The sequence below is a fragment of the Daktulosphaira vitifoliae genome, unplaced genomic scaffold (assembly GCF_025091365.1).
Source record: "Daktulosphaira vitifoliae isolate Bord-2020 unplaced genomic scaffold, ASM2509136v1 Scaffold_3, whole genome shotgun sequence".
NCBI classification, from domain to species: Eukaryota; Metazoa; Arthropoda; class Insecta; order Hemiptera; family Phylloxeridae; genus Daktulosphaira; species Daktulosphaira vitifoliae.
In genome coordinates, this window is record NW_026099574.1 from 38,843,543 (window position 1) to 38,867,340 (window position 23,798).

At 25.0% G+C, this 23,798-nt stretch overlaps 4 protein-coding genes and 1 non-coding gene across 8 annotated transcripts; 2 read left to right on the forward strand and 3 right to left on the reverse strand.

Moving 5' to 3' along the window:
• Positions 1–1,161: 1,161 nt before the first annotated feature.
• Positions 1,162–1,354, reverse strand: LOC126903388 (U2 spliceosomal RNA). Its single transcript, XR_007703486.1, has one exon. It is a non-coding gene; the product is annotated as a U2 spliceosomal RNA (small nuclear RNA).
• A 1,415-nt stretch (positions 1,355–2,769) lies between these two features.
• LOC126901472 (tyrosine-protein phosphatase corkscrew-like) lies at positions 2,770–15,719 on the reverse strand. Of its 2 annotated transcripts, none has more exons than XM_050677925.1 (13): positions 15,382–15,718; positions 15,259–15,305; positions 15,063–15,185; positions 14,645–15,002; positions 6,832–7,008; positions 6,472–6,625; positions 6,321–6,400; positions 6,106–6,261; positions 5,522–5,689; positions 5,260–5,455; positions 4,730–4,881; positions 4,386–4,669; positions 2,770–3,329 (listed from the first exon to the last, which is right to left on the reverse strand). In XM_050677925.1, the coding sequence occupies exons 2-13, from the start codon at positions 15,267–15,269 to the stop codon at positions 3,209–3,211; spliced, it is 1,980 nt and encodes a 659-aa protein (XP_050533882.1). In that variant the 5' UTR covers positions 15,270–15,305; positions 15,382–15,718; the 3' UTR covers positions 2,770–3,208. The 2 variants fall into 2 exon arrangements, with proteins under 2 accessions (XP_050533882.1, XP_050533883.1); XM_050677926.1 differs by lacking the exon at positions 2,770–3,329 and adding an exon at positions 3,717–4,251 and having other exon boundaries at positions 15,382–15,719.
• Positions 15,720–15,836: 117 nt separating this feature from the next.
• LOC126901473 (dnaJ homolog subfamily C member 11) lies at positions 15,837–18,723 on the forward strand. The gene is made up of 12 exons (XM_050677927.1): positions 15,837–16,079; positions 16,145–16,274; positions 16,337–16,469; positions 16,536–16,649; positions 16,708–16,838; positions 16,904–17,000; positions 17,064–17,366; positions 17,455–17,571; positions 17,718–17,909; positions 17,977–18,232; positions 18,341–18,473; positions 18,539–18,723. The coding sequence occupies exons 1-12, from the start codon at positions 16,011–16,013 to the stop codon at positions 18,574–18,576; spliced, it is 1,713 nt and encodes a 570-aa protein (XP_050533884.1). The 5' UTR covers positions 15,837–16,010; the 3' UTR covers positions 18,577–18,723.
• Positions 18,724–18,988: 265 nt separating this feature from the next.
• On the reverse strand, positions 18,989–22,407 carry LOC126901479 (transmembrane protein 203-like). Of its 3 annotated transcripts, XM_050677940.1 has the most exons (4): positions 22,054–22,392; positions 21,153–21,321; positions 20,933–21,075; positions 18,991–19,865 (listed from the first exon to the last, which is right to left on the reverse strand). In XM_050677940.1, the coding sequence occupies exons 3-4, from the start codon at positions 20,957–20,959 to the stop codon at positions 19,170–19,172; spliced, it is 723 nt and encodes a 240-aa protein (XP_050533897.1). In that variant the 5' UTR covers positions 20,960–21,075; positions 21,153–21,321; positions 22,054–22,392; the 3' UTR covers positions 18,991–19,169. The 3 variants fall into 3 exon arrangements, with proteins under 3 accessions (XP_050533896.1, XP_050533897.1, XP_050533898.1); XM_050677941.1 differs by lacking the exon at positions 18,991–19,865 and having other exon boundaries at positions 20,504–21,075; positions 22,054–22,380; XM_050677939.1 differs by lacking the exons at positions 20,933–21,075; positions 21,153–21,321 and having other exon boundaries at positions 18,989–19,865; positions 22,054–22,407.
• A 136-nt stretch (positions 22,408–22,543) lies between these two features.
• On the forward strand, positions 22,544–23,748 carry LOC126901481 (NADH dehydrogenase [ubiquinone] 1 beta subcomplex subunit 2, mitochondrial-like). The gene is made up of 3 exons (XM_050677948.1): positions 22,544–22,790; positions 23,371–23,524; positions 23,587–23,748. The coding sequence occupies exons 1-3, from the start codon at positions 22,654–22,656 to the stop codon at positions 23,653–23,655; spliced, it is 360 nt and encodes a 119-aa protein (XP_050533905.1). The 5' UTR covers positions 22,544–22,653; the 3' UTR covers positions 23,656–23,748.
• The last annotated feature ends 50 nt before the right edge of the window (positions 23,749–23,798 follow it).

Consider the following 23,798-nt stretch of genomic DNA (forward strand, 5'->3'; position numbering starts at 1 on the left):
CTACTTTTTCCATAATGTACATACAATTTGAATTTGATTCTCATTTCTTTCGGGCTTTTATTGAATTCCAATATATATAAACAAATAATAAATAATAAATTATTAATAGCAATATTACATTTCATTTTACAATAGTAGTTAATAAATAATAATTATTTACAATGAGTAAAATAAATTATTATTCACATTTGTGTAAAACAATAATTCATTGATATTTCATATTTGATATTAATCTAGCTAAGATAACTATTAAGGCGCATTTAGAAGGCACTCTATGAGTATGCCTTGTGAGTTGCGAGTTGTAATTCACGTTCCACAAACTTCTACAACTCACGAGTCAGAATCGCGCCTTTAAAGATTCGACGATTTGTGAGTTGGGATTTGGAGTTGACTCACTGAGTCAACTCATTTGAGTGAACTGATTCATATCAGTGAGTCAAAAATCCCATCTCTAATGGTCAGTCAAAATAAAAATTTATTTATATATATATATAATATTGGTGACAAGCACGCGTGTACGGGTACGATAACTAAAAATAAATTTTTATAGGAATAGTGTGCCGTCGTGTGGTGAGCGAGGCGTGGGGAGGGGTGAATGCGTTATGACAGTCTAGTCTAGACGACGGAATATGCGATAACGCGTGGCGTTTGGAGAGTTACAAACATACATACATACAAGTGAAACTTATATAATCGTTTTAAAAAGGATTTATATTTCATATACTTTGACCGCGTATAAAAATGTTTTTTTCATCATATATATTCTAGGCTATATATATATTTTTATTATCATTTAGAATATAATATTACATAGATTGAAGCTATAAGTGGTACTGCAGATGAAGCAATAAAGTTGTATTCAATATACATTTGTCAAAAGGTACATTTCGACAAGATTTATATACATTATTTTTTTACATAGTTCTTTCTTTACCTTTTGTTACATTTCTATTAGAATTTTCAACCTCGAAATTTAATCCTTCATGGACTTATCTGGCTACTACGTTTACACAGTTTTATAGAAACCGTTATCCCAACTCTTCATCTATATAGTATTCATACATGTTGGGCCTTCATATTGGTAAGTTGAAATGTCACTAAGGCGCGCAACGAGTTATATGAATATATTCATAGCGAAAGCTTTACGTTAATAATTATATGTTTATGTGGGCCGTTCCCGGTGGTACTGCAATACCGGGTCAACCCGTGGTGGAGTAGGAGCAAGCTCCAATATCTCCACCGAAGTGAAAAAATTAGTTTAACATTTGAACGATTCAATGAATCGTGTATCAGATGTTAAGCTGATAAGAACAGATACTACACTTTGATCTTAGCCGATAGGCCGAGAAGCGATACTGGTGACCTGGAGAAGAGAGGTATTAAAAGAACTAAAGACAAAAAAAACTACGCAGTAATTTGATTAGTTACACTATGTCTTTTACAAATCAATTATTTTTGTAATTTGAGATAATTTATTAAAAAAAAATTTTTTTTCTAAATATAAATACATTGAATACTTATTTATATATCTGGATAATCACAAGTGTTAAAACATAAGACTATTATTTTAAAAACACCGAAGTAAACGTAATTTTACATTAGCGCAACCTACCGGTGACACAAACTCGACAACGTCAAATATTCTCGACCCTGGATTATTGATAAATAATAATTTGAATGTTGTTCAGAAGACAGCAGTACTACCAACATGATAACTACTTTTATAATAATGCATTCCTATGATTTCAATAAATAAAAAAAAAAAATCAATAAAATTAAAAAAGTATTTTTACATAAAATATATATTATATAAATATATTGTTACACAGAAATCAAAATTTCTAAAATTTTAGGGTGTTTATTTATCGTTGATCACTAAATTTACCCTAAAAAAAAACGGTAGTGGGATAGCGGCAGTGTGGACGTGGCATAGTTGGGACAAGTATAAATGGTTATATTTTTGAAATTTATGTTGCTATAGCATTTAAAAAAATGTGGATCAATATTATTTTTTTATGATAACTATTACATATATATATATATACATATACTTCTTTTATTCGACATACTTTTTTTTAAATCGAACTATTACCTTTTATACAGAGGGTTCAAAACTTCAAATATGCATATAGGAAGTAGATCTTTTGAAAATGTTCTGGAAATAATGACACTTTTATATATGCTTTAGATTAAGCTTATTTAATATAATTTAATTTGAAAAAAAAGAAAAATTTGACCTCTAGACTTGTCTTCATAGTCAAAATTGACTACCGTATATAAAAATATGCTATTTTTGTGTTAAAATTCTGTTATGTATTTTATTTTAAAATACCTGACAAGGGGAGTACACTGATTTTCATAAATATTATAACAAGTATTTTTTAAATTCATTCCTTATCTTTTAAATAGATACCAGCTTAAATTTTTTAAATAGATATATATATATATATATATATATATATTAATGTATCTGACGTCATTGAATGTTTCTTTATAAGGAAATGACAGATGAATAATGATCACCTTTAATGAACTTTGATAAACAATAAAAAGCATGACAAATTCTCCTATAAAATTTTCTGATAGTTTTACTAAAATAAAAATATTTCTTTATTAAATAAATTAACGTTTTTTAATCTTTGTTAATTTAAATACATTTAGTTGAAATAAATAAATACAGCCGAAAAAACAACTATTGGTAGTTTTATGTCAATTAGACTATATAAATACTGGAAAAATTTATTTAAAAAGTATATGTTTAAAATAGAAGTAAGATAATATTAGTCCTGTACTAGATTAAGGTATCATTTATATAAATAATTCATAACATAAATTTGTATTGAATGTAACATTTAAATAATACAACAATTATAACAATACTTTCATTATACTAAACTTCATGATTAGTCACTTGGTTTATAAATAAATAATAATTTATTACATGTAAATATTCTAATGACTAAACAATTAAATGATAAGTTAAACAATGTCAATTTGGCGCTCTTCATTGGTCAAAAACCAGGAATGTTTAATATTCACATTTTGGTATTAAATAATGAATAATGAATTATAAAAAATTAATTCCACAAAAAAAAAAACGTTATTATATAAATTAAATTTACATAAAAATAAATACATCTAATATGCTAATAAAAAAAATTGTTACGATTTTTATGGTAGAAAAATACAAGTTTTGTGTTAATTGATATTATAATATAATAATATGTGATTGGGGTGGAGGAGGTGGTGCTTCAATTGGTGGTGGTCCAATATCACATTCACTTGATGTTAAAGGCGATGTAATGTTTTCATAGGAATGTAATTCAAATCTGAAAAAAATGTAATTGTTTATTAAGCTATCATTAAATATTTTTGGGTTATATATTGATTTAGTCAAGTATTAATTTTTATTATTTAATAAAAATGTTAAATACAATACTATAAAAAATTGTTAAAATATGTTATACCTGTTGAAAGACTAATTCAAAAACTCGCAGCATGACAAAAAAAAATAAATAAAAATTATTGTAGTTGAACACTTTACTATCCATTAAAAATTAAAAATATTACTTTTTATTACATGTAATTATTCTAATGACTAAACAATTAAATGATAAGTTAAATAATGTCAATTTGGCACATTTCATTGGTCAAAAAACAGGAATGTTTAATATTCAAATTTTGGTTTTACATAATGAATAATGAATTATAAAAAAATAATTCCACTAAAAAAAATGTTAACTCATTTCATTTTTATCTCATTTAGATTCAATAACTTCAATTAATATCACGGTCTCTATTATTGTAGTCTCCCCTCGAGAGAATAATTTTCTTTAATATCTATTTAGAAATAAAAATACTACTTTTTTAAAAAAATAATAATATGTATATTTTAAGTACATGTATTTAATTTTAATGATCTAGTTAATTCTTTTTAGTGTTAGAACTAATATTACGTAATAGAAATGATATTTATAAGTACTTAATTATACACTGAAATACTTAGAATGTAATAAGAAAATGTTCTACTTATTTACATAGATTTTTTTTTAGTTTATTGATTCAAATTAGAAGTAAAGGTATTAATTACATTTTTATATAATATTCAAATATTTATATGTCAAGAGAAAAAATAATAAACAATAAGCATGTTATTTTTAATCAAATAAAAGGATTAACAACTAGCGTAAATTTTTAATTCTATACGTGGAGAATAGTTTTTTAAATAAACTTGATATGCACTTTTAATATCTGTAGACAAGTTAGAAAATATTATTTAAATTAATATCAATAATTTATTAATACTAGTTTTTTAGAAAATCCTATAAAATTAAATAAATTCTTCATTTAAGTTTATAATTAATAATTAGTCAAAAAATACTAACAAATTAGAAGTAGGCGAGTTAGGACATGAATCTACTATGGTTGAAGATGGTGTACATGGTTTTCCTGGATCATAGCCAAGAAGTTCAACAACATTTGATTTGTCTAATGTAGGTGAAACCAAAGGTGAATCAGTTGTTGGATAAGTATTACAAGTCAATGCATTTTTTAAAACTCTATGAGCTGTACAAGGATTTATAGTAGGTACATTTTCCTCACCAACTAAAGTTGCCAGCTCATCACTATACTTTATATTCAAATACTCACGGCCAAACATTTCAATTTTCTAATAATACATAAAAAATGTATATTATTCATAAACTTGATTATAATTCTATAGACATACTTTTTCTGCAGATATTCTTGAGCATATGGTTTGAATGTAATGATTAATAGCAGTATAAATAAATTGATATTGAGCTTCTGATTGAACAAGACCTGGACGAAAAGATCGAACCATATGGGTAGTTCGTTGGATATCCAATTCATAATCAAGACCTAAATAAAATATTGTAATAAAAATTTTTAATTTGAAGAATATGAAGTATTGGTAATGATCAATTTCTTCAAATGAATTTGTAAAATCTTGTGAAACTCCTAGATCACTTGTACTTATTGTAAAAATATATGTAATTTACAGATAGTACAAATTAAAAAAAAAAGTGGATGACTATAATTTATAAAAAATTTTATAGTGTTACTAATCATTCCTAAAAATATTTGTTCCAAAATTAATAAAAGTAAATCAAATTATATACAAATTTCACAGTCACATGGAACTATAAAGATAGTGTAATCCCTTTACTATTTAATTTATTTACTTTCATTAATTAAAGAAACCTATAAATAAATTCCAGATACTTGAAAAAACCATACCTTTACGATTGATGAGACCAATAAGAAGATCTAACACAACAAATGTTCCAGTTCTTCCAATACCTGCACTGCAATGAACTGTCACTGGATGAGAAACATCGGATTCAGCTTCAATATTAAATTGACGTGCATTAACTACAAATTGTAGATCAAGCAAAGATCCAGCATCTGAAGGAACACCATGATCTGGCCAACCCTATTAATAAATTAACAAAAAAAAAATTATATTTAGAATAAACAAACTTTTTAATTTATTAAATACCATGTAATGGTACTGAAATATTCTTCTGTGACGACACTTTGGAATAGACAAGTCAAACATTCTTACAACCATATCATGTTGATGAGCATACTCACCAAGATTTAAAACTGCAATTTTATCATAAACACACGACTGACCTAAATCTGGCCAATATTTAGCACACTTTTCCTTAAAAAAAATTTAAAAGAATTTTTATATTTATCATAGAGCAGGTACAAGAAATTAGTGATGGGAATTTTCTATAATTTGAAACTATAGAATATTCTATAGTTTTAAAATACTATAAATATTTTTTATACAGCAAAAGTTTATTTTTACTATAAATTATCAAATATTTAAAAACTATCAAATAGTTTGAATAACTAATCTATATTTTCTATCACTAATAGAAATGTAAAAATTTTGTGACTAGATTATGTTATATGACCCAACTCAAGGAATCTTGAATGTCTCTCCTCCCAAAAAAACTGAAATTTCATAGTAATTTTTTTAGTATTTAATATGCTAAATTTATTATATAACAATCTCCAGATTAATTTTATTAAATATGTTTTACTACTGATTAAATTCTAAACAATTATTACTTTAGATTTTTCATATAATTTTGTTATCATAACAATTACACGAGAATCCTCCTGCCATATCATTTTCCAAAAATCATTAATTGTATTCTGCAAACAACCTTGTGTAACAATGTAGTTACGTGTCTCATAGTTATCAGCTAATGCATATAACTCAAGCTAAAATAATGATTACGTTAATGATTTTTTTTTTATTTAAAAATAATTTTAAAAATTACTTTGATCATATTTGCATTAATGTAATCAGAACCTGGTATACTTTTATCAGAATTTTTCAAAATAATTCTAGAATGATCATCTATAAAACAATATTATTAACAACAACAATAAACAAAAATAAAACTATATTTTACTGTAAAATATACTTACAAGGTAGAATATTTCTATATCTATTTTTGCATTTATTTTCATCTAAGAAGCCAATTTCTTTTGTTGTATCTCTTTTAGTTTCCCATTGTTGTAGAACATCAAATTCCTCCCAAAAACCTCCAGTTCCAATAGTATAATGCTGATATTTTTGATGCTGAAAATTAAGAAATTTCATTGATATTATTAATTTTTTTAGAGAAATAAAAATAATATAATTTATATTAAAATTGCACGCAGATTTAACTATATCTACATAAAATTTAAGTAATATCATTTTTTGCTATACATGAACAAACAATTGTTAAAACTATTCTTTCTTACATTCATATAATATGACATAAAATAGTATACAAATTTTACCTTTAATTTAAATACACGGTCAACAATTCCAGCAATACTAATTCGAGTCACATTGACTGGATTCATTAAATGTATAACTGATCCATTTTGATCTACCATAGGATTAAAACTGTAGAATTTCATTAAATCATTTAATGATAAAAATTCTTCTCCGCCACCAATATCATACTTTTCACCCTATTGAAAATATAAAACAGTATATTAAAAAATCTTGTATTAATATATATAATTTTTAATTATTCTTTTATTAATACTATAATAAATTTAATTTATATAATTTATTCATATACACCGAGTCATCCACTAACAAATCTCATATAATATTTTTAAAAATAATAGTGCTACAAAATTTTTTAACCATAATGAATCTTTGCTAGCTACTATATGAAAAAATAAAAAAATTCATTTTCACTTTTTGTAACTGAGTTTGGTATCAACTTATGATTTTCAAACTTCATCCCATATTGTTATTATATATTCCTGTTCTCATAAAAAATAATGTTTTTTGGTGAAAAACAATTTAAGTTTAATTATATAAGTTTTAAACGAGTTATGCTACATTTAAACTTAAGAGATTTTAAAAAAAATTTCTATATATGTTTTCAAAATTGATCATATTAATATTTTATATATCGATAATAGCTTTATTGTGATAACAAAGGTATTTTGAAATGTAAAAAAGTTTAGTGTAATTATTCATAAATGATGATTCTGTGCATAGAATCACATGAGGAGACATATAAAACATGTCTTTATATGAAAAAATCCATACAAATTGTATAAAGATTATGTGGTGATAAAATATAATTGTGTCTATCAAGTTATTTCCAAACGATTTGATTAAATGATGTTGAACCATTACGGCATTATGAGCAAAAGCACCACCTTGTTGCCATACCATAGTTTAGAGTTTAGCTAAAGGTTTATTCTCAAACAGTAGTAGGTAAATCATTTTAAAAAAATGCTAAATACCTATTGCCTGGATTTCATAGTATTGTATGAACTTACTGTGGTTAATCTTTATTTTAGAAAGCGTGAAGAACATTATATAATTCATAAGAGAAGGAGTAATAGATCACAGATGGATTAATTTATGTGGAAAAGAGAGAGAGTAATGCGAGTAAAAGTTTGTAAAGTTATACTAAGTGAGAGAGTGTAACTTCACAAGATAGACTGATGGTAATGGAGTTATGGTGAACCGAAAAGAGAATATACAAAAACAGAAAGAATACAGAAGTAAAAAGGAGGTTCCGGTGGTGGAAATTAAAAAAGAGTTTTTAAAGACGATAAAAGGACAGTGTGAAATAGAATTGCTAGTTGTGTTGATTTAAGGTGTAAAAAATGTGTTGATAAGAGGCTGCTATCGAGTGATGATAGAAAAAAAAGTATTTTGAAAAATGACTGAATGAGGAGTATCCAAAAGAGACATTAGAGGATATCTTATGGAACGAGGGAATGGTAGAATTAATTAGTGAGGTAATGGTATGAGAGGCTGTGACATCAATGAAAAGAATAAAGCAGTAGGACTAGATGAAGTGCCAGTAGAAGTATGGAAAATATTAGGTGGTGTTAGCATAAGGTGTTTAAAGGATCTTTTAAATAAAATCTTATTAGAAGGGAAAATTACAATTGAATGGAGAAATATTATTGTGGTGTTGATATTTAAAGGTAAAGGAGACATACAGGAGTGTGGAAATTATAGAGGCATTAAGCTCATGAGTTATAGTATGGAAATTTGGGAAAATATAACAGATAAGAGAATAAGAAATGAGAAATCTATAATTGGTATTTAAAAACCAGTTTGGATTTATGCCTGGTAAGTGAATAATGGAGCCATTATTTTATTTTTATTTTGTATGAGACAACTAATAGAAAAGTATAGGGAAAAGAGGAAAAAGCTGTGTATGATATTTATAGATTTGGAGAAAGCGTATGATAGAGTACCAAGAAAGGTTTTTAAGGGGGAATTAATGAGAAAAGGAGTCCTGCCAAAAAGGTACATAATAGAGGATATGTATGATGGCACTTGTACCAGAAAAAAAATTTGGGAGGAGTAACAAAAGGTATTAGGGTAAGAATAAAAACAAAACGGTAGCACAGTGGGGTCGAGGCACAGTGTGGACGAGGCATAGATAGGACAAGTATAGATTATATCTGACAGTGATTAAAATCACTATCATAAGAAACGCTTCGATTCAAATCTGTAGATAATGTTTCATTTAGAGAAATTGGTGGGTTATTCCAAAAGCAACATCAATTCTTCTTTCTTTAATTATATCCTGATTAGTAGTTGTTTGATTTTAAAATATAATATATGAATAAATACTAATTATAGTTTTTAAATTTAGTATGAAATTGTGAGGCCAGCTATGATGTATGGTTCATAGTGTTGGGCGGTTGATAAGAAAGTAGAGCAGAGAATAAGTGTAGCAGAGATGAGAATGCTTAGTTGGATGAGTGGAGTGACTAGAGAAGATAGGATAAGGAACGAGCATATAAGAGGAAGTATAGGTGTTGCGTCAATCGTGGATAAGATGACAGAAAATAGACTTAGATTGTTTAGTCATGGTATGAGGAAAGAAGAATCGAAAGCTGTAAGAACAGTTATAGAAATGAATGTTGAAGGAAGAAGAGATAGAGGAAGACCAAAAAAGAGATGGAGGGATGCTATTGAATGCGATTTGAGGACAGCTGATGTGAGCGTAGAAGATGTGGGAGATCGTGTCAAGTGGAAGCTTAGGATAAGGGTGGCCGACCCCAAGTAGTTGGGATTAAGGCAAAGAAAAAGAAAAATATTACCAGAAATTCCGGTGGCAATTGACATAATATGATTGTAGTTTCGGAATGTACAATTTAGCGTTTAGTTGGGTTTAAATAATATAGCGTCAAATCAATTACCTACTCTATCGCTTGTATATTAATATACACTACACTTTAATGATACAATAAATAAATAAACTCACACATACACACATATGCATTTATAACATTGTGTCTAATGTAAGTATAACATGATAAAAAGTAACCGTAAAATGAAAAAAATGGAATATAAATTTTAGTACTCACATTAAATGTAATTTAACTCGAAAAATTTTTGTTTAAATGAAAAAATATAAGAAAATTTTTTTGTTTATAATTGTCTTTTAAACAAATTTTGTACGAAACTTTTTTTTGTAANTTGTCTTTTAAACAACTTTTGTGCGAAACTTTTTTTTGTAAGTTAAAAATTTTTTAAAAAAATTAAAAAAGCTCATATTTTTGAACTTTTGCGAGGCTGTAAAAAAAAAAAGCTCAATTCCAATCTTGAGGACTATTAGTANAAAAATTAAAAAAGCTCATATTTTTTAACTTTTGCGAGGCTGTAAAAAAAAAAAGCTCAATTCCAATCTTGAGGACTATTAGTATGTCATTATACATATTTTAATTCAACTTTTAAAAANTTATACATATTTTTATTCAACTTTTAAAAAACAAAATTTGTTTGGAAATTTTTTCCGCAATTTTTCCTTTGTTGACTGGCTCAATTACAAGCTAAAAATTATGGTAATATATTCAATTTTTTTTACTATAAACTTTCATAAATCTTTATCAAAAATGTTTCATCAGCTTTAAAGAACCAAAAAAATAGGTTAAAATGGAAAATTTGGACTGATTATTTTTAACATATTAAAAATCAAATAAGTAATAATTTGAAAACAAATTTTTTTTTCTTTTGATTATTATTTTATATATAATTAGTAATAATATAAAAAATTAGAAGTGATAAAAATAGTCTACTTGCAGATTTGAAAACAACGNTTAGAAGTGATAGAAATAGTCTTAATGCAGATTTGAAAACAACGCGAAAAGTTGATTTAGAAAAGTATATTTTTGCTTCAGATGAAAGTTCCTTATAGTCCAGCGAATTTTTTTATAGTAACAAACAGTTTTTATTGAAAATTATTGTATCAAGCCCTTTAAATTTTTATACACATAAAAGTAAAGCAAAATATAACTTCTTTATTATTTTTATAATTTCTCCGTTTAAATTACAATATTAAATATCAATTTCATACTAAATTTAATAATTATAATTAGTATATATTCAAATATTATATTTTAAAATCAAAGAACTACTAATCATGATATAATTAAAGAAATAAGAGTTGATGTTGCTTTTGGAATAATCCACCAATTGCCTAATTAAAACAAAAAAAAAAAAAGTTTGTTGGGAATTTTTTCTGCTATTCTTCAAAATTACTCCTTCGTTGACTAGAATGAATCATTAAATAGAAAATTTTATGAGAATTAAAACAATGTTATTTTTAAGATTAATATGCAGTCAGAAAGTTTTATAATTATTATTTATTGTAAATTTATCAGAAAAACTCATTATTTTTTGCATTTTTATCGTAATAGAACACTTAAATAGAAATCATAGTAATCATTTCTAAGTAATTTTTGATATTTAAAAAGATTCTACTATTGAAATATCCAGAACTGAATTAATTTTAATGATTTACTTTAACTAAAAAAAAAAAAGTTAATATTTTGAATCCCTCTTGTGGGCAGGTAAAGGGTTAGATTTATAAAAAAAACCAAATGATAGATAAAGACATGCATCTAAATAAAAAAAAATATACTGATTTGGTCATTTTTGATAAAGTTATAACAATTAACAAAGTTATAAGTTTTATACACTGGACTACAAGGAACTTCCATCAGAAACAAAAATATACTATTCTAAATCAACTTTTCGCGATGTTTTAAAATGTGCAATTAGACTTTTTCTATAACTTCTAAGTTTTAATATTATTAAAAAATAGTTTTTACATATAAAAAAAAATAATTAAGAACAAAAAAAATTGTTTTAAATTAATACTGATTTGATATAATATTTAATATTAATTTGATTATTAATAAGTTAAAAATAAGGAAAATGACATATTTAACCTATTTTGTTAATCGTTTAAAGTTGATTGTTGTAAATGTTTATAATAAAAAAAAAAAATTTATTTTACCATAACTTTTAGCTCAATTGGTAAGTTTGACATTGACATAATTAAATAGAAAATTTTATGACAATTAAAAAAATTGTATCGTTAAGATCAATATGCAGTCAGAAAGTTTTATAATTACTATTTATTGTAAATTTATCAGAAAAGCTCAATATTTTTTTGCATTTTTATGGTAATAGATAACTTAAATAGAAGTAATAGTAATAATTTCCTAGGAACTTTTGTTGTTTGTTGAAAAGATTCTATAATTGAAATATTGAGAACTTAATTAATTTTAATGATTTACTTTAACTAAATGTACCAATCAAAACAAAGTTGTTAAAAAGATTTACTCAATTGAGTGTATTATAAAATTTGATTATATTTGTAAAAATCAATTGTTAATTCAGGAGAAAAAACAATCATTTTTTTTAGAAATGATTTATATAGCAACATGTTAGAAAAAAATTTGAATATTATAGTCTAATAGTAGCACACACAAACAGAGTAATAAAATTATTAAATTACAAAGTAAAATGATTTAATTTTGTAGTTGAAACCTATCATATCAAACTTCATTCGTTAATAAATATTTTGAAAACATTAGAAATTAATGATTTTAATTGTCTTTATGGAGACGATGTAATAACTAACTGTTTAATTGATAAATTAGAATTTTTTTTTCAATTTTTGAGAGTAATATCTTCAACTAGATACGAATTGTAGTAATTTGACGTATTGTTGAAAAAAGTAGGTCAAGTTAGAGCAGAGAAAATAAATGATAGTCACAAAAAAATATCTTTTTAGCTTTGCATCGAAGCTAAAACTTAAAATATAGTAGAATAATTTTAATACGAATAAGAAATTTCTTCTTGCAAGGGGCAAATAAAGTGATGGGATCCTTGATCTTTATTGAAGTTATTGAAACTAAATGAGATAAAAATCAAACGAGTTCAAAATTTATACTAACTTAAAAAGTATTAAGAAAAAATGCAAAAAATTCATTGCCATACGCGGGTTGGAACCTCGTACCCCAAGTGTGTAAAACATAAGTTTTACCAACTCGGCAACCGTACGTTGCTTCCGGCGGTTGAAAAATTGGCTATTTAAGCTAGTTCAAATTTCAAAGTTATTTTTCTCGACTTAAAAGAAACAAACATATTTAAATAAGTTTAACTATCTATACTATATCAATTTTAATTTATATAATATTTATGAAAATCTGTACTCCCCTTGTCAGGTATTTTAAAATAAAATAAAATACAAAACCCAGAATTTTAACACAAAAATAGCATATTTTTGCATACGGTAGTCATTTTTACCATGAAGACAAATCCAGAGGTCAAATTTTTTTTTTTCACATTAAAGTATATTACATAAGCTTTAATTTAAGATATATTTAAAAGTGTCAGTATTTCCGGAATACTTTCAAAAATTAAATTGAAAATATCGTAGTAACAATACGCATGTTTAAAGTTTTGACCCCCCTTGTTAAAGGGGTATGATCCGATTTACAAAAAAAGCGTGCCAGATGAAAAGGGTATATAAATATTTATTATAAAAAAATATTAATATTGATCCATACATTTTTCCAATAGTTATATAAAATATAAATTAAATAATATAACATATAAAATCTAGAATTTTTTCACGGAAATCGTACGTTTTTCTTTAACTTTGATGTCCGTTTTCACCACGAAGACAAGTCCAGAGGTCAAATTTTTTTTTTTCAAATTAAAGTATATTACATTAGCTTTAATTTAAGGTATATATAAAAGTGTCAGTCTTTCCGGAACATTTTCAAAAGTTAAGTTGAAAAAGTTAATTTTTTGTAAAAAAGCTACCATTTTGAAACCCTTCCTGTGGGCTGTTAAAGGGTCAAATGTTCACAAAAATATATAAAATGATAGGTAAATATTTAAGGTATCTATAAAAAAAAAAATTATATTGATTCGATCATTTTTAAAAAAGTTATGGCAATTTTAAGTAAAAAAAATTGAAAAAATATCGAAAATTAGCGATTTTTAAATTTGTAATTTTTTGGGGGATTTCCCCCGTTTACGGGGAACGAGAGAATTTTTTTCAATTTTTGAGGGTAATGTCTTCGACTAGATATGATTTGTGATCTTTTGACATATTGTTCATCAAAATCGGTCTAGCGAGAGCTAAGATTGAGCGTTCACAGACACAAAAAAAAATTAAAAAAACACATCATAGTAAAATTAATACCTTCTCAGCTTCGCATCGAAGCTAAAATGTACCAATGTTCTGTTTTAAGCCCTTACTTATTTTTTATAGTGATGGATGAAATTACAAGGAAAAATGCCTGGTGCTTGTTGATTGCTGACGATATAGTATTAATAGAAGAAAATAGGGAGGAAATTAATCAAAGGCTAGAGGTGTGAAGATCAGCTCTTGAAGAAAAGGGTTTAAGAATAATTGGAGTAAGACAGAGTATATATAGTATGAGTTTGACAAAGGAGAACTTTCGATTTGTAACTTTATAACATAAGGGTCTTTCATTATAAAGTATATTTTTTTTCTATATACTTAATAGAGCTATAAGGTTATTTTAATTAAATGAAAAAAAAATTATTAAATCAAATCCAATATTGTAAAATTAAAAAATAGGATTGCTATTTGAAAATCTGAAGTTTTAAGAACTATTAAGTATAATAGTAGAAATTTAATTTTTCTTGTGGAACAGTTGATTGAAAATATTACGTGAGACATAGTTAGTAGATCATTTTATACATAAATAAATATATATATATATATATATATATATATACATATATAGTTATAAAATTATTTTTTCAATAAAAAAAGAAACTTACATTAAATCGGATCTTAATTTCTGCTACTTTATCATCTACATTTACAGTTAAAACATAGTTGCCTGGATCAGATTGAGATTCTCTAACCAAATAACTACCAGGTCTTCCTTTTTCCAAAATTAAGTACTCTGCTTCTTTTCTAGAAATTTGACCATGAAACCATCTTTCGTTTGTTGGTTCAGGTGATCCAATCGGTATAAGTAATGGTAAAGGAATACCCCCTTGTTCTTTAAGTACATGGGGATGTGTCATATAGTATTCTATAAGATCTGTTAAAGTAGAAAATTTTTCTCCTCCATTAAGGTCAAAAAGATCATTATCATTATGAATTTTTATATGATTGACTTTGTTACCATGCCTAAAAATTAAAAATTGTATAAAAAATGATGTTGAAATTTGTTTTACTAATTTACATTACCTGACTGATAATACAAATTGTCCTTTTCTGCTATAAGATTTTCTTACTAAAAATGATCCTTCCACTCCATCATCCAAAAGAATACGCTGGGCATCCATACCATTCAAGTGTGAATGGAACCATCTATCAATAATATAACATAAAAACATCATAGTAAATCAGGTGTTAAAATAAAATACTAAAAGGAAGTACAAACCTTCTCGACATTTTTAAAGTCAATCTGTGAAAGATTCAGTTCACATTCTAAAAGAAAAAATTTAACCAATTGAAATTTGTAAAATTTTAATTTTTATATATTTTTATTTAACATAATACTCACGAAATATCATAGCCTAAAGGCTTAAAGATTTTTTTCATAAAATCGATCAAACTGTGTGAACCAGAAATATTTACATACACATTTAGAATATTAATGCGTCAAATGTCCTTCATCGTAGATGGCCATCATAACACAACAATAGTGTCACATAATACGCATAATTAACTAGGAAATCACGAAAACATCAAAATTTACGGACAAACTATAGATACCTTTTCCACATAACATAAAGATAATCGTAAACAAAATGAAAAGTTATGGACAAAAATAAACAGTAGTGCTAAATAATAATACTGAGAAGAAAATTTTGGATCGAAAATAACTTAAAATGATAGGTGTAAGTGACTGATAACAACGTAGTAGATGAAGACCTTCACAATTACCCCACCACATATATGTGTATTTGATTTCTCCATGATAACCTTAAAGCAATGATCAAATGACTGATATCATTTTCAAAAAATCAGGTACCTGTATACAAATTTTTCATAACATTTATGTATTTTTTTTTTATCTTCCAATACTTATAGTAAAAATATTTCGATGACAACAATATTATTTAAAATATTTTTTCATAAAATATTTTTCTAGAATAAGGTTTAATTATAGACTGATTAGTTTCTATAGTCATGGATAGTGATTCGGAAAACGATTTTCTGGAAGATGATTATTACTCAGTATTAAACTTACCCAAAACTGTAAGTTTCAAAGTTAAAAGTTTGATTTATATTGATCTACTTTAGATATTTTGATTTTTAATTAGGCTACCCTTGAAGAAATAACTTATGCTTATCGACGATTGAGTAAAATTTATCACCCTGACAAACATGTGGATGAAAGTAAGAAAACAGAAGCCGAAATATTATTTAATAAAACTCAAAAAGCATATGAAGGTATTAAATAAAAATCTATATCCTTTAAATATTCAAATTATTATGTGTGAACTTTGCTTTAGTTTTAAAAGATCCACATCAAAGAGCAATATATGACTGTGTTGGAGTTAAGGGATTAAAAACGGAAGGCTGGGAAATTGTTCATAGAACAAAAACTCCTCAAGAAATTAGAGAAGAATATGAAGCACTGGCAAGGTGTTTAAGAATGTTTGAATAAAATATATGAATTAAATAATATAGCTTTTTATTTTTACAATTTAGAGACCGAGAAGAAAGAATGTTAAGATTAAGAACAAATGCTAGATGTGTATTTACAGCTAATATTGATGCTTCTGATGTGTTTGAACCTAATAAATATTTAGAATACGATGATAAGTAATAAAAAATAAATAATTATATTTTATTTATATATTTATGTTTCCTAATATTATAGTGTAGATAGTTACATTTACATACCTTCAATAGAAGTTTCATCAATGTCTATGTCTATGTCAACTGATGCACCTATTACTTTACGTGATACAATTGTGCTAAGTGGGAATTTATCATCACGATCTGGTTCAGGTAATGCTTAACATTTTATTTTTTATTACATTATTCACTTTTAATCAATCAAAATAATTTTTTAGTGTCGAGTAGTTATAAACGACTCTTAAGTACAAATGGTTGGATCAAATATGATATTACTGCTGGCAATGGACTTCATGTGGGTGCTAAAATTTTCAAGTAATAAAAAAAAAAAGATAATTTTTTAAGCAAAATAACTTATTTATTTACTTTTTGTCAAAGAATGTTGACCAAAAATGTATTTGGTACTATTGAAGGCAGTCTCAGTGATTTAACTAGTGGAAAATTAAAGCCTATTGGTCGTGTTATGTTAGGAACTAGTTTAGGAAACAGGACATCAGGTTATATATCACTTGGTGGTCAATTATCATCATTGAAACATACTACATTATCTACAGAAGTAGAACATAATACTGAAAGAAGTTATTATATGTGTAAGATAGAAGTTGGATTTGCTCCAGCAATTAGTATGTTGTATACATGGAAATTTCTTGAACAAGATATGTCATTAAGAATTTATGCCAAGTAAATAATTTTTAAAAATTTAGTCATAGTGTCATTAAAGAACTTTATATTTATTGATTTTTAACTGTATATTAAAATTTTAATTAAGAGCTGGTGTGATTAATTCAAAACTAGAATATGGACTTGAAAAAAAAGTGTCCAAACTCAATACATTTGCTGCTGCTGTTCAAATTGACACATTAAATGGAATTACTCTTAGATTAAAGTAATTAATATACAATAATTTTCATAATCTTTAAAAATTACAAAAATAACTTATGAACATTTAAATGTATTAATAGTAACTGGCCATGATAACAAAATGATTCACATTAATTTAATATCTTAGTCAAAATAAATTTTATATTTCAGGTTTATTAGAGCTAGTCAAACATATGTCTTTCCCATTCTTCTTAGTCATGATATAATACCTGCACCTATATTCTATGCTACTTTTGTTCCTGTTGTTTCATGGTTTGTAGCTAAAAATATTATCTTAGATCCTGTAATGAGAGAGTATAAGAATATGAAAATCAATAAGCAACGTGAAGTTAATAAAAAAAGGTTCGACTAAATATAATTTATCATTATGAAAAATATATTATTCAGTACATGTTTTTTTTAATTTCAGAATGGCAGAATTAAGACAAGAAGCATTAGCAGCTATTAATTTAATGATGGCTACTATGGAAAGAATAGTCAGAGAAGAGACTGAAAAAAGAGGACTTATAATTATTTTAGCAAAATATGGTAATGCTGAACTAATCAAACAGTCTGGGCAATCATTGGCTGATGACAATATTTTACAGCCAAATATTATTGATGTTACTGTCCCACTACAATGTTTAGTTAAAGATTCACAACTTATTCTCCATAATACAACAAAAGTAATAAAATACTTATTAAAAAGTTTTATTAGTATATTTCTACTATACATTACAATAGAACAATAAATTTTTATTCAATTACTATTTTAACTAAAAATATAATTTTAGTGTCAGTTGCCTGGATTTTATGACCCATGTATTGGTGAAGACAAAGTGTTGAGTATTCGTTATATTTATAGAGATAATGAGCATGATGTTACTATTAATGACAATGAATTTTTAAGGATACCAAGACCTCATCGTAAGTTCCAGTAAATTAATTAGTGTTCAAAATTTAAAGGGTTAAATTTTTTATTTTACTTTCAGCTCATTTATCTAGAACATCTACACCACCTAATTTATGAGTCAATCAAAGTGTAATTAATTTAGTAAAATGTTTAATTATTACTGCTTAATATGTATGTTAAAACTATTGTTGAAAATTGATAAATTTTTGATAGAAAAACTTAATGAAATTGTTTCATTGTTAAGCATTTTCTTTATCATTAAAAGTATATTATACTTTCAATATAACTTAATAAAGATATCAGTATCTTATACCTGAAGATTGTTTTTAAAAATCATACTTTTTAAAGCTAGTAAAATAAATTGATTAATTAATGCAGTTATTTTAAATTGTATAAGCAATAATTTTTTAGTTGATTACACACTAGAAACAAACTGCATAAAGTTTTAGTCTGCTTATACTTAAAAAATAATTTCTATATTTGAGTTGGCCCTATATTATAAAATATTATTAAACAGAGAAGCAAATATTTATTGTTTTTATATAATAATAAATTACAAAAGTTATTAATTGATTCTCAAATTAAATTTCATTAAATTGAAATTTATTATTAATGAATAACTTTTTTGTTTATATACAGAAATAGTAATATAAGTTTATTATTTTAGCACTTTTCTGTTTTAGTTTTTATCTAATGTGTAATATCTGTTGCTATTTGATTAAATTATTTGTTTTTAAATATTCATAAATATTGTTCATGTCACTCCATGGAATTATTTCAGCTTGAATAGATTTAGTTTTTAATAAATTATACAGAACATATCCGTACCTTGGAAATACTATATCATCTTTATTTAACTTCACAACTGGACAGAAGTCATTTTTACCATCACCAAAATATAACGTTTTTTTATAAAATTGATTCATTTTTAATTTATAACCTTCTAAAATAATACCTTTACAAATATTTTTTGTACAATTATCACATTCAGTTCGTGTTGTATATTGTTTTATTTTAATAATGCCATCTTCAATTTTTGCTGGATTTGTATGTATGTCCATGATTAAATTATCTAATTTGTTTTGTTTTAACCAGGTTTCAATAAAAATCGAATTAGAGTCTGAAGCAATAATTATATCAAAATGGTTGTTATAGAGTGATCTCAATAATTTTGGGAATCCTTTATTAACTTGTGCATTTGCTATAGAATTAATTATTTCTTCTGGAGTAATTCCCATATCATAAAGTGCATTAAATACTTGTTGCATATATTGAGTCCAATCTTTTGAGAATTTTTTTAGATTTTCTATTTTGTCTAAAGGAAGTAAATCTCTTGCTATGACATCAGAGTTGTCATCTATAATAGTATGGTCAAAATCAAACACTGCCAACATTTTTGTAGGATCCTAAAATTAAAAATTTATATTAGGATTTAATTCTTTAAATCATTTAAATAAAATAATTAACAAATATTAAATTAGGATAAATATATGCAGCAAGTCAAGGGCACTTATAAGATAATTTCTAGGGAAAACAAAGTAATTTTATGTTCTGATGACTTTGTTTTTTTGCATATCATATAAATTTTATCATATTTATGAAAAACTTATAGATATAAAGTAAATATATTTAAAAAGAAAGTATCATTTTCGATGAAATATTAATTTTTTAGGGGAGTTATGCCCCCCTCATGGTCAGCTTAGCAGAAAATATATTTTTGACTTAATTATATTCTATATGGTGACCCAAAGATAGAATTCATAATGTAAAATTATTAACTCTACTTTGAATGAAGAATTTATAAATAAAGATTAAAGACTTTATATAAAATCAGTTAACAGTGAGTTATTATAAAGTATGTTATCAATAGGGTAACTTGAATTTTTAGTAAAATATAAGTTGACATTTAATTTTTAATAATCTTATTAGGGAATAAATTATTCTTGAGCTAATTTTTAACCAATATATTTAAATACAGCATAATTTGATTCAAAAATTGTTTCTAATTAATTATATCAAATTAAAAAAAAATCAACAACAAATGTATAAAAATTACAAACATTTATTTTTAAGTTTATTAACATTATTTTAACTTAATAGTAACTAATGTAATTGACAAGCTCGAATAGCAATCAATTGTAATACAAGAAATATTGGTGACATTATTTCTGAATAATCTAAATTTGAAAGACCAGCTAATCTTCTACATAACATAACTTTAAATAATGACCAAACAAGTAATAATGCAGCAGACCAAATGCATCTTGCAACTGCTTCTTTAATGTGACCTTCGATGTATAGGCGAATTAATACAATAATGTTGAAATATATACATAAAGCATCAGCAACAAAAAGTGGTGAGAAAACTATCCACAAGTCATAAGAGCCAGGAGAATTTGAATCAAATGCTATTCCATCAAGTCTGAGGGCCAAAAAAATTGTAAACACTAACAAAGCTAATAAATGAACTAACATCTCGAAAATAGTTAGCCCAAGCCATCTCACCAATTCTTGCAATGCAAAAAGCATTTTATTTGGTAATTTTTATATGAATAGCAGATAATGAACGCTTTCTTGATTCGTAATCGTCGTCGTCATTTAAAGGTTCTAAAATATCTAAAATAAATAGAAAATGTCATCAATAAAGATGATTTTATAATTGAATTTTAAATTAATATTAGAAATAAAGTTACCATTTATATCAGCAGTAGATGTTTGTACCTCAAGTTTTATTGTATTGTGAAATTTTTGTTGAAGTTTCAAAGCAACATCAATAGTTGTATTGATTGCTTTTCCAAGACCATTCAGTATTAAAACTGAGTTATCTAACTCGAGATGCTTTGCTGCGCGAGTTAAATGACACTAAAATAAACGTGAAAAAAAAAACTAAAAATAATTTTCATCTACAAAAAATTTTGATCAATGAATTATTTTAATCATAAAATTTAGATGACAACTAAATAACAATAAAAGCAATTTACATAATTACATAAATCAAACAACAATAACTAAATGTTTTATAAATATTCCTTTCAACAAAAATGATCAAAAGAGTACTGAATTTTGAAAAATTGCAATTATAAAGTAAACTTTGTTCCATGATTATTGATATTTATCCCGGAATCAGCAAAAATAAAATTTCTGACACTTTTTAATAAATTTTATCCCTCTAGCAATATATATTAAATTTTTAAAAGTAAGAAGCAATCTAATTATTGTGATTGAAATTATAATATTAATATACTTTTATTTATGATTTTTACATTCTGTATTTTTATAAAAATAAAATCAATATAACTAAAAAAAATTATAATGGATTCTTATTTTAGGTTATTATGAGTGACTCTTTAATCTTCTAAGCAAGTATAGTTCACTAAGACAGATTAGTACTTACAACCATTTAAATAAGTTGATGCAAAATAGAAAATTTTCAAAAAAATTTTTATAACTTATCACCTTTATTAAAGTCTAAAATTGAAAAATTCCTTGTTTTATTATTATTGTTACAAATTATAATCTAGAGGTATGTACAAGAAATGTTTATCTTTTATATATGTCTATAAAATAACTTGATATTAATTTATTACTACATACCTGTATTGGTGTTTTAGAAGACACAAATAATTCTTTCACCACGACATTATTTTGCTGAATTGTTGGTAAAGAGGACATGGATATTTTTGATTGAGTGCAAAATTATCTCAATTATAAACTATTACTTCAGTTAATATTTTTAATAAATCGTTATGAATAATTAAATATAAACGTTTTCAAACAGATTTTAAAATACTCAATACATCATTAATATATACTGATGATTTCGGTAAAAATGATTAAGTAAGTTAACACATTTTTAATAGAAATTTGGTTAACAAATTCCCATTTTTGTTTAATAGCGTAATGTAATCAAAATTGAACTAATATTCATAAGTTATCTTACATTTTTTTATTATCGATGTATAATTCATTGTTGGATATGGTAGGGTATATAATATGTAATATATATATATATATATATATAAGCATAGTATGGAACAGCTGTTTTATTTACAATGTTATCTAGATTCAGTAGCAAGGTAAAGAAAATATTGCCGTATCAGTATGGATTAAAAATATATTATTTAAAAATCATAAAAGATAATTTAAAAACCAAAAAAGTCAATATCACAAAATCAAGGTTGTTCGTTTAAAAATATGAGTGGTTTAAATATGTTAAAAAGAAATATTTTAAAAAATGTTAAATTGTTCAATCAATCAAGATTATTACATTTAACACCTAGAACTGCTGCACCATGGAAAACTGTGGCGAAAAGAGAAGGTCTTAACGGCGAGTGAGTTTTATATTATATTTAAAACACAATTTTAAATAATAAATAAATTTACGTTAAAATTATTTGTTTCTTTATAATTTTGAAACTTTCAAAATTCTAGTATTTTGATTCCATATTATATCTGTAATAGAATGGCAAAAGTTGATGTAATTTTTATTATTTTGAGACAAGAAGATTCCATTTTAAAATATCATGTGTCATAATTTATGGAAATAACATAATTTTTTCCTTATAACTATAGTATGATATTTAAGGAACTATCCACAATATATCTTGTTGCATTTTGTATTTCATATGTCACTAAAAATGACCCAACAAGAAATGTGTTAGTTTTCTTATATTTAAAAAATTAAATTTAAAGACAAAAAATTTCATAAATCAAATATTATATTTTTTGCTAATGAGTTTGGCATAAAAATTATTTAGCGTTGTTTTTTTATTTATGACACTACTTGTTTTTAGGTTATTTTGAAACTAATAGTATAATAAAACCAAAATATGATGTATCGACTTCTATCATTATGTTTAGTATAAAACAATGTTATTAATTAATTTGAAATATACTTGATATATTTTTCAGCCATATATTAGATTTACATTATGATTTCCATTACCGGGGTATAGTAGAATTTGATGATTGGGATAAAAAGAAAAATTTAATTGCTGATGTTTGTATGGGTATTGTATTAGCATTTGTATTGTATAAATGTTACTCTGAGCCAGAGCATTTACTTGTAAGTATGAATAATAAGTCATATTTAAGTAGGATATTAAAGTACTATTTATGTAAAAATAGGGAGACTTTGAGTATCCTGATGCTTCAAAATGGACAGACGAAGAATTGGGTATACCTCCAGTTGATTAAAAGAAAATATTATAAAAAATTAATATGTAGATATATAAATGAAATTTAATGTCAAAATATAAGAATATATACCAATAATTTAGTTTCGCTATATTCATACTGTGTTTTGGTATTATAACCATAGGTAGATATTTGGTTAAATT

Bases quoted from the DNA above. Each gene is read 5' to 3' on its own strand.
- LOC126901472 (XM_050677925.1), bottom strand. The intron at 6,401-6,471 runs GTAAGTATATTT...ATTGTTTTATAG, and splicing joins ATATAGAAATATTCTACCTT to ATGATCATTCTAGAATTATT. The intron at 4,670-4,729 runs GTATGTCTATAG...ATGTATTATTAG, and splicing joins CAAGAATATCTGCAGAAAAA to AAAATTGAAATGTTTGGCCG.
- LOC126901479 (XM_050677939.1), bottom strand. From the start codon at position 22,131: ATGTCCTCTTTACCAACAATTCAGCAAAATAATGTCGTGGTGAAAGAA. The intron at 19,866-22,053 runs GTATGTAGTAAT...TTTTAATTTTAG, and splicing joins CTTCTAAAACACCAATACAG to GATCCTACAAAAATGTTGGC.
- LOC126901473 (XM_050677927.1), top strand. From the start codon at position 16,011: ATGGATAGTGATTCGGAAAACGATTTTCTGGAAGATGATTATTACTCA. The intron at 16,839-16,903 runs GTAATGCTTAAC...ATAATTTTTTAG, and splicing joins ATCATCACGATCTGGTTCAG to TGTCGAGTAGTTATAAACGA. The intron at 18,233-18,340 runs GTAATAAAATAC...ATATAATTTTAG, and splicing joins TTCTCCATAATACAACAAAA to TGTCAGTTGCCTGGATTTTA.
- LOC126901481 (XM_050677948.1), top strand. From the start codon at position 22,654: ATGAGTGGTTTAAATATGTTAAAAAGAAATATTTTAAAAAATGTTAAA. The intron at 22,791-23,370 runs GTGAGTTTTATA...TATATTTTTCAG, and splicing joins AGAGAAGGTCTTAACGGCGA to CCATATATTAGATTTACATT. The intron at 23,525-23,586 runs GTAAGTATGAAT...ATGTAAAAATAG, and splicing joins CTGAGCCAGAGCATTTACTT to GGAGACTTTGAGTATCCTGA.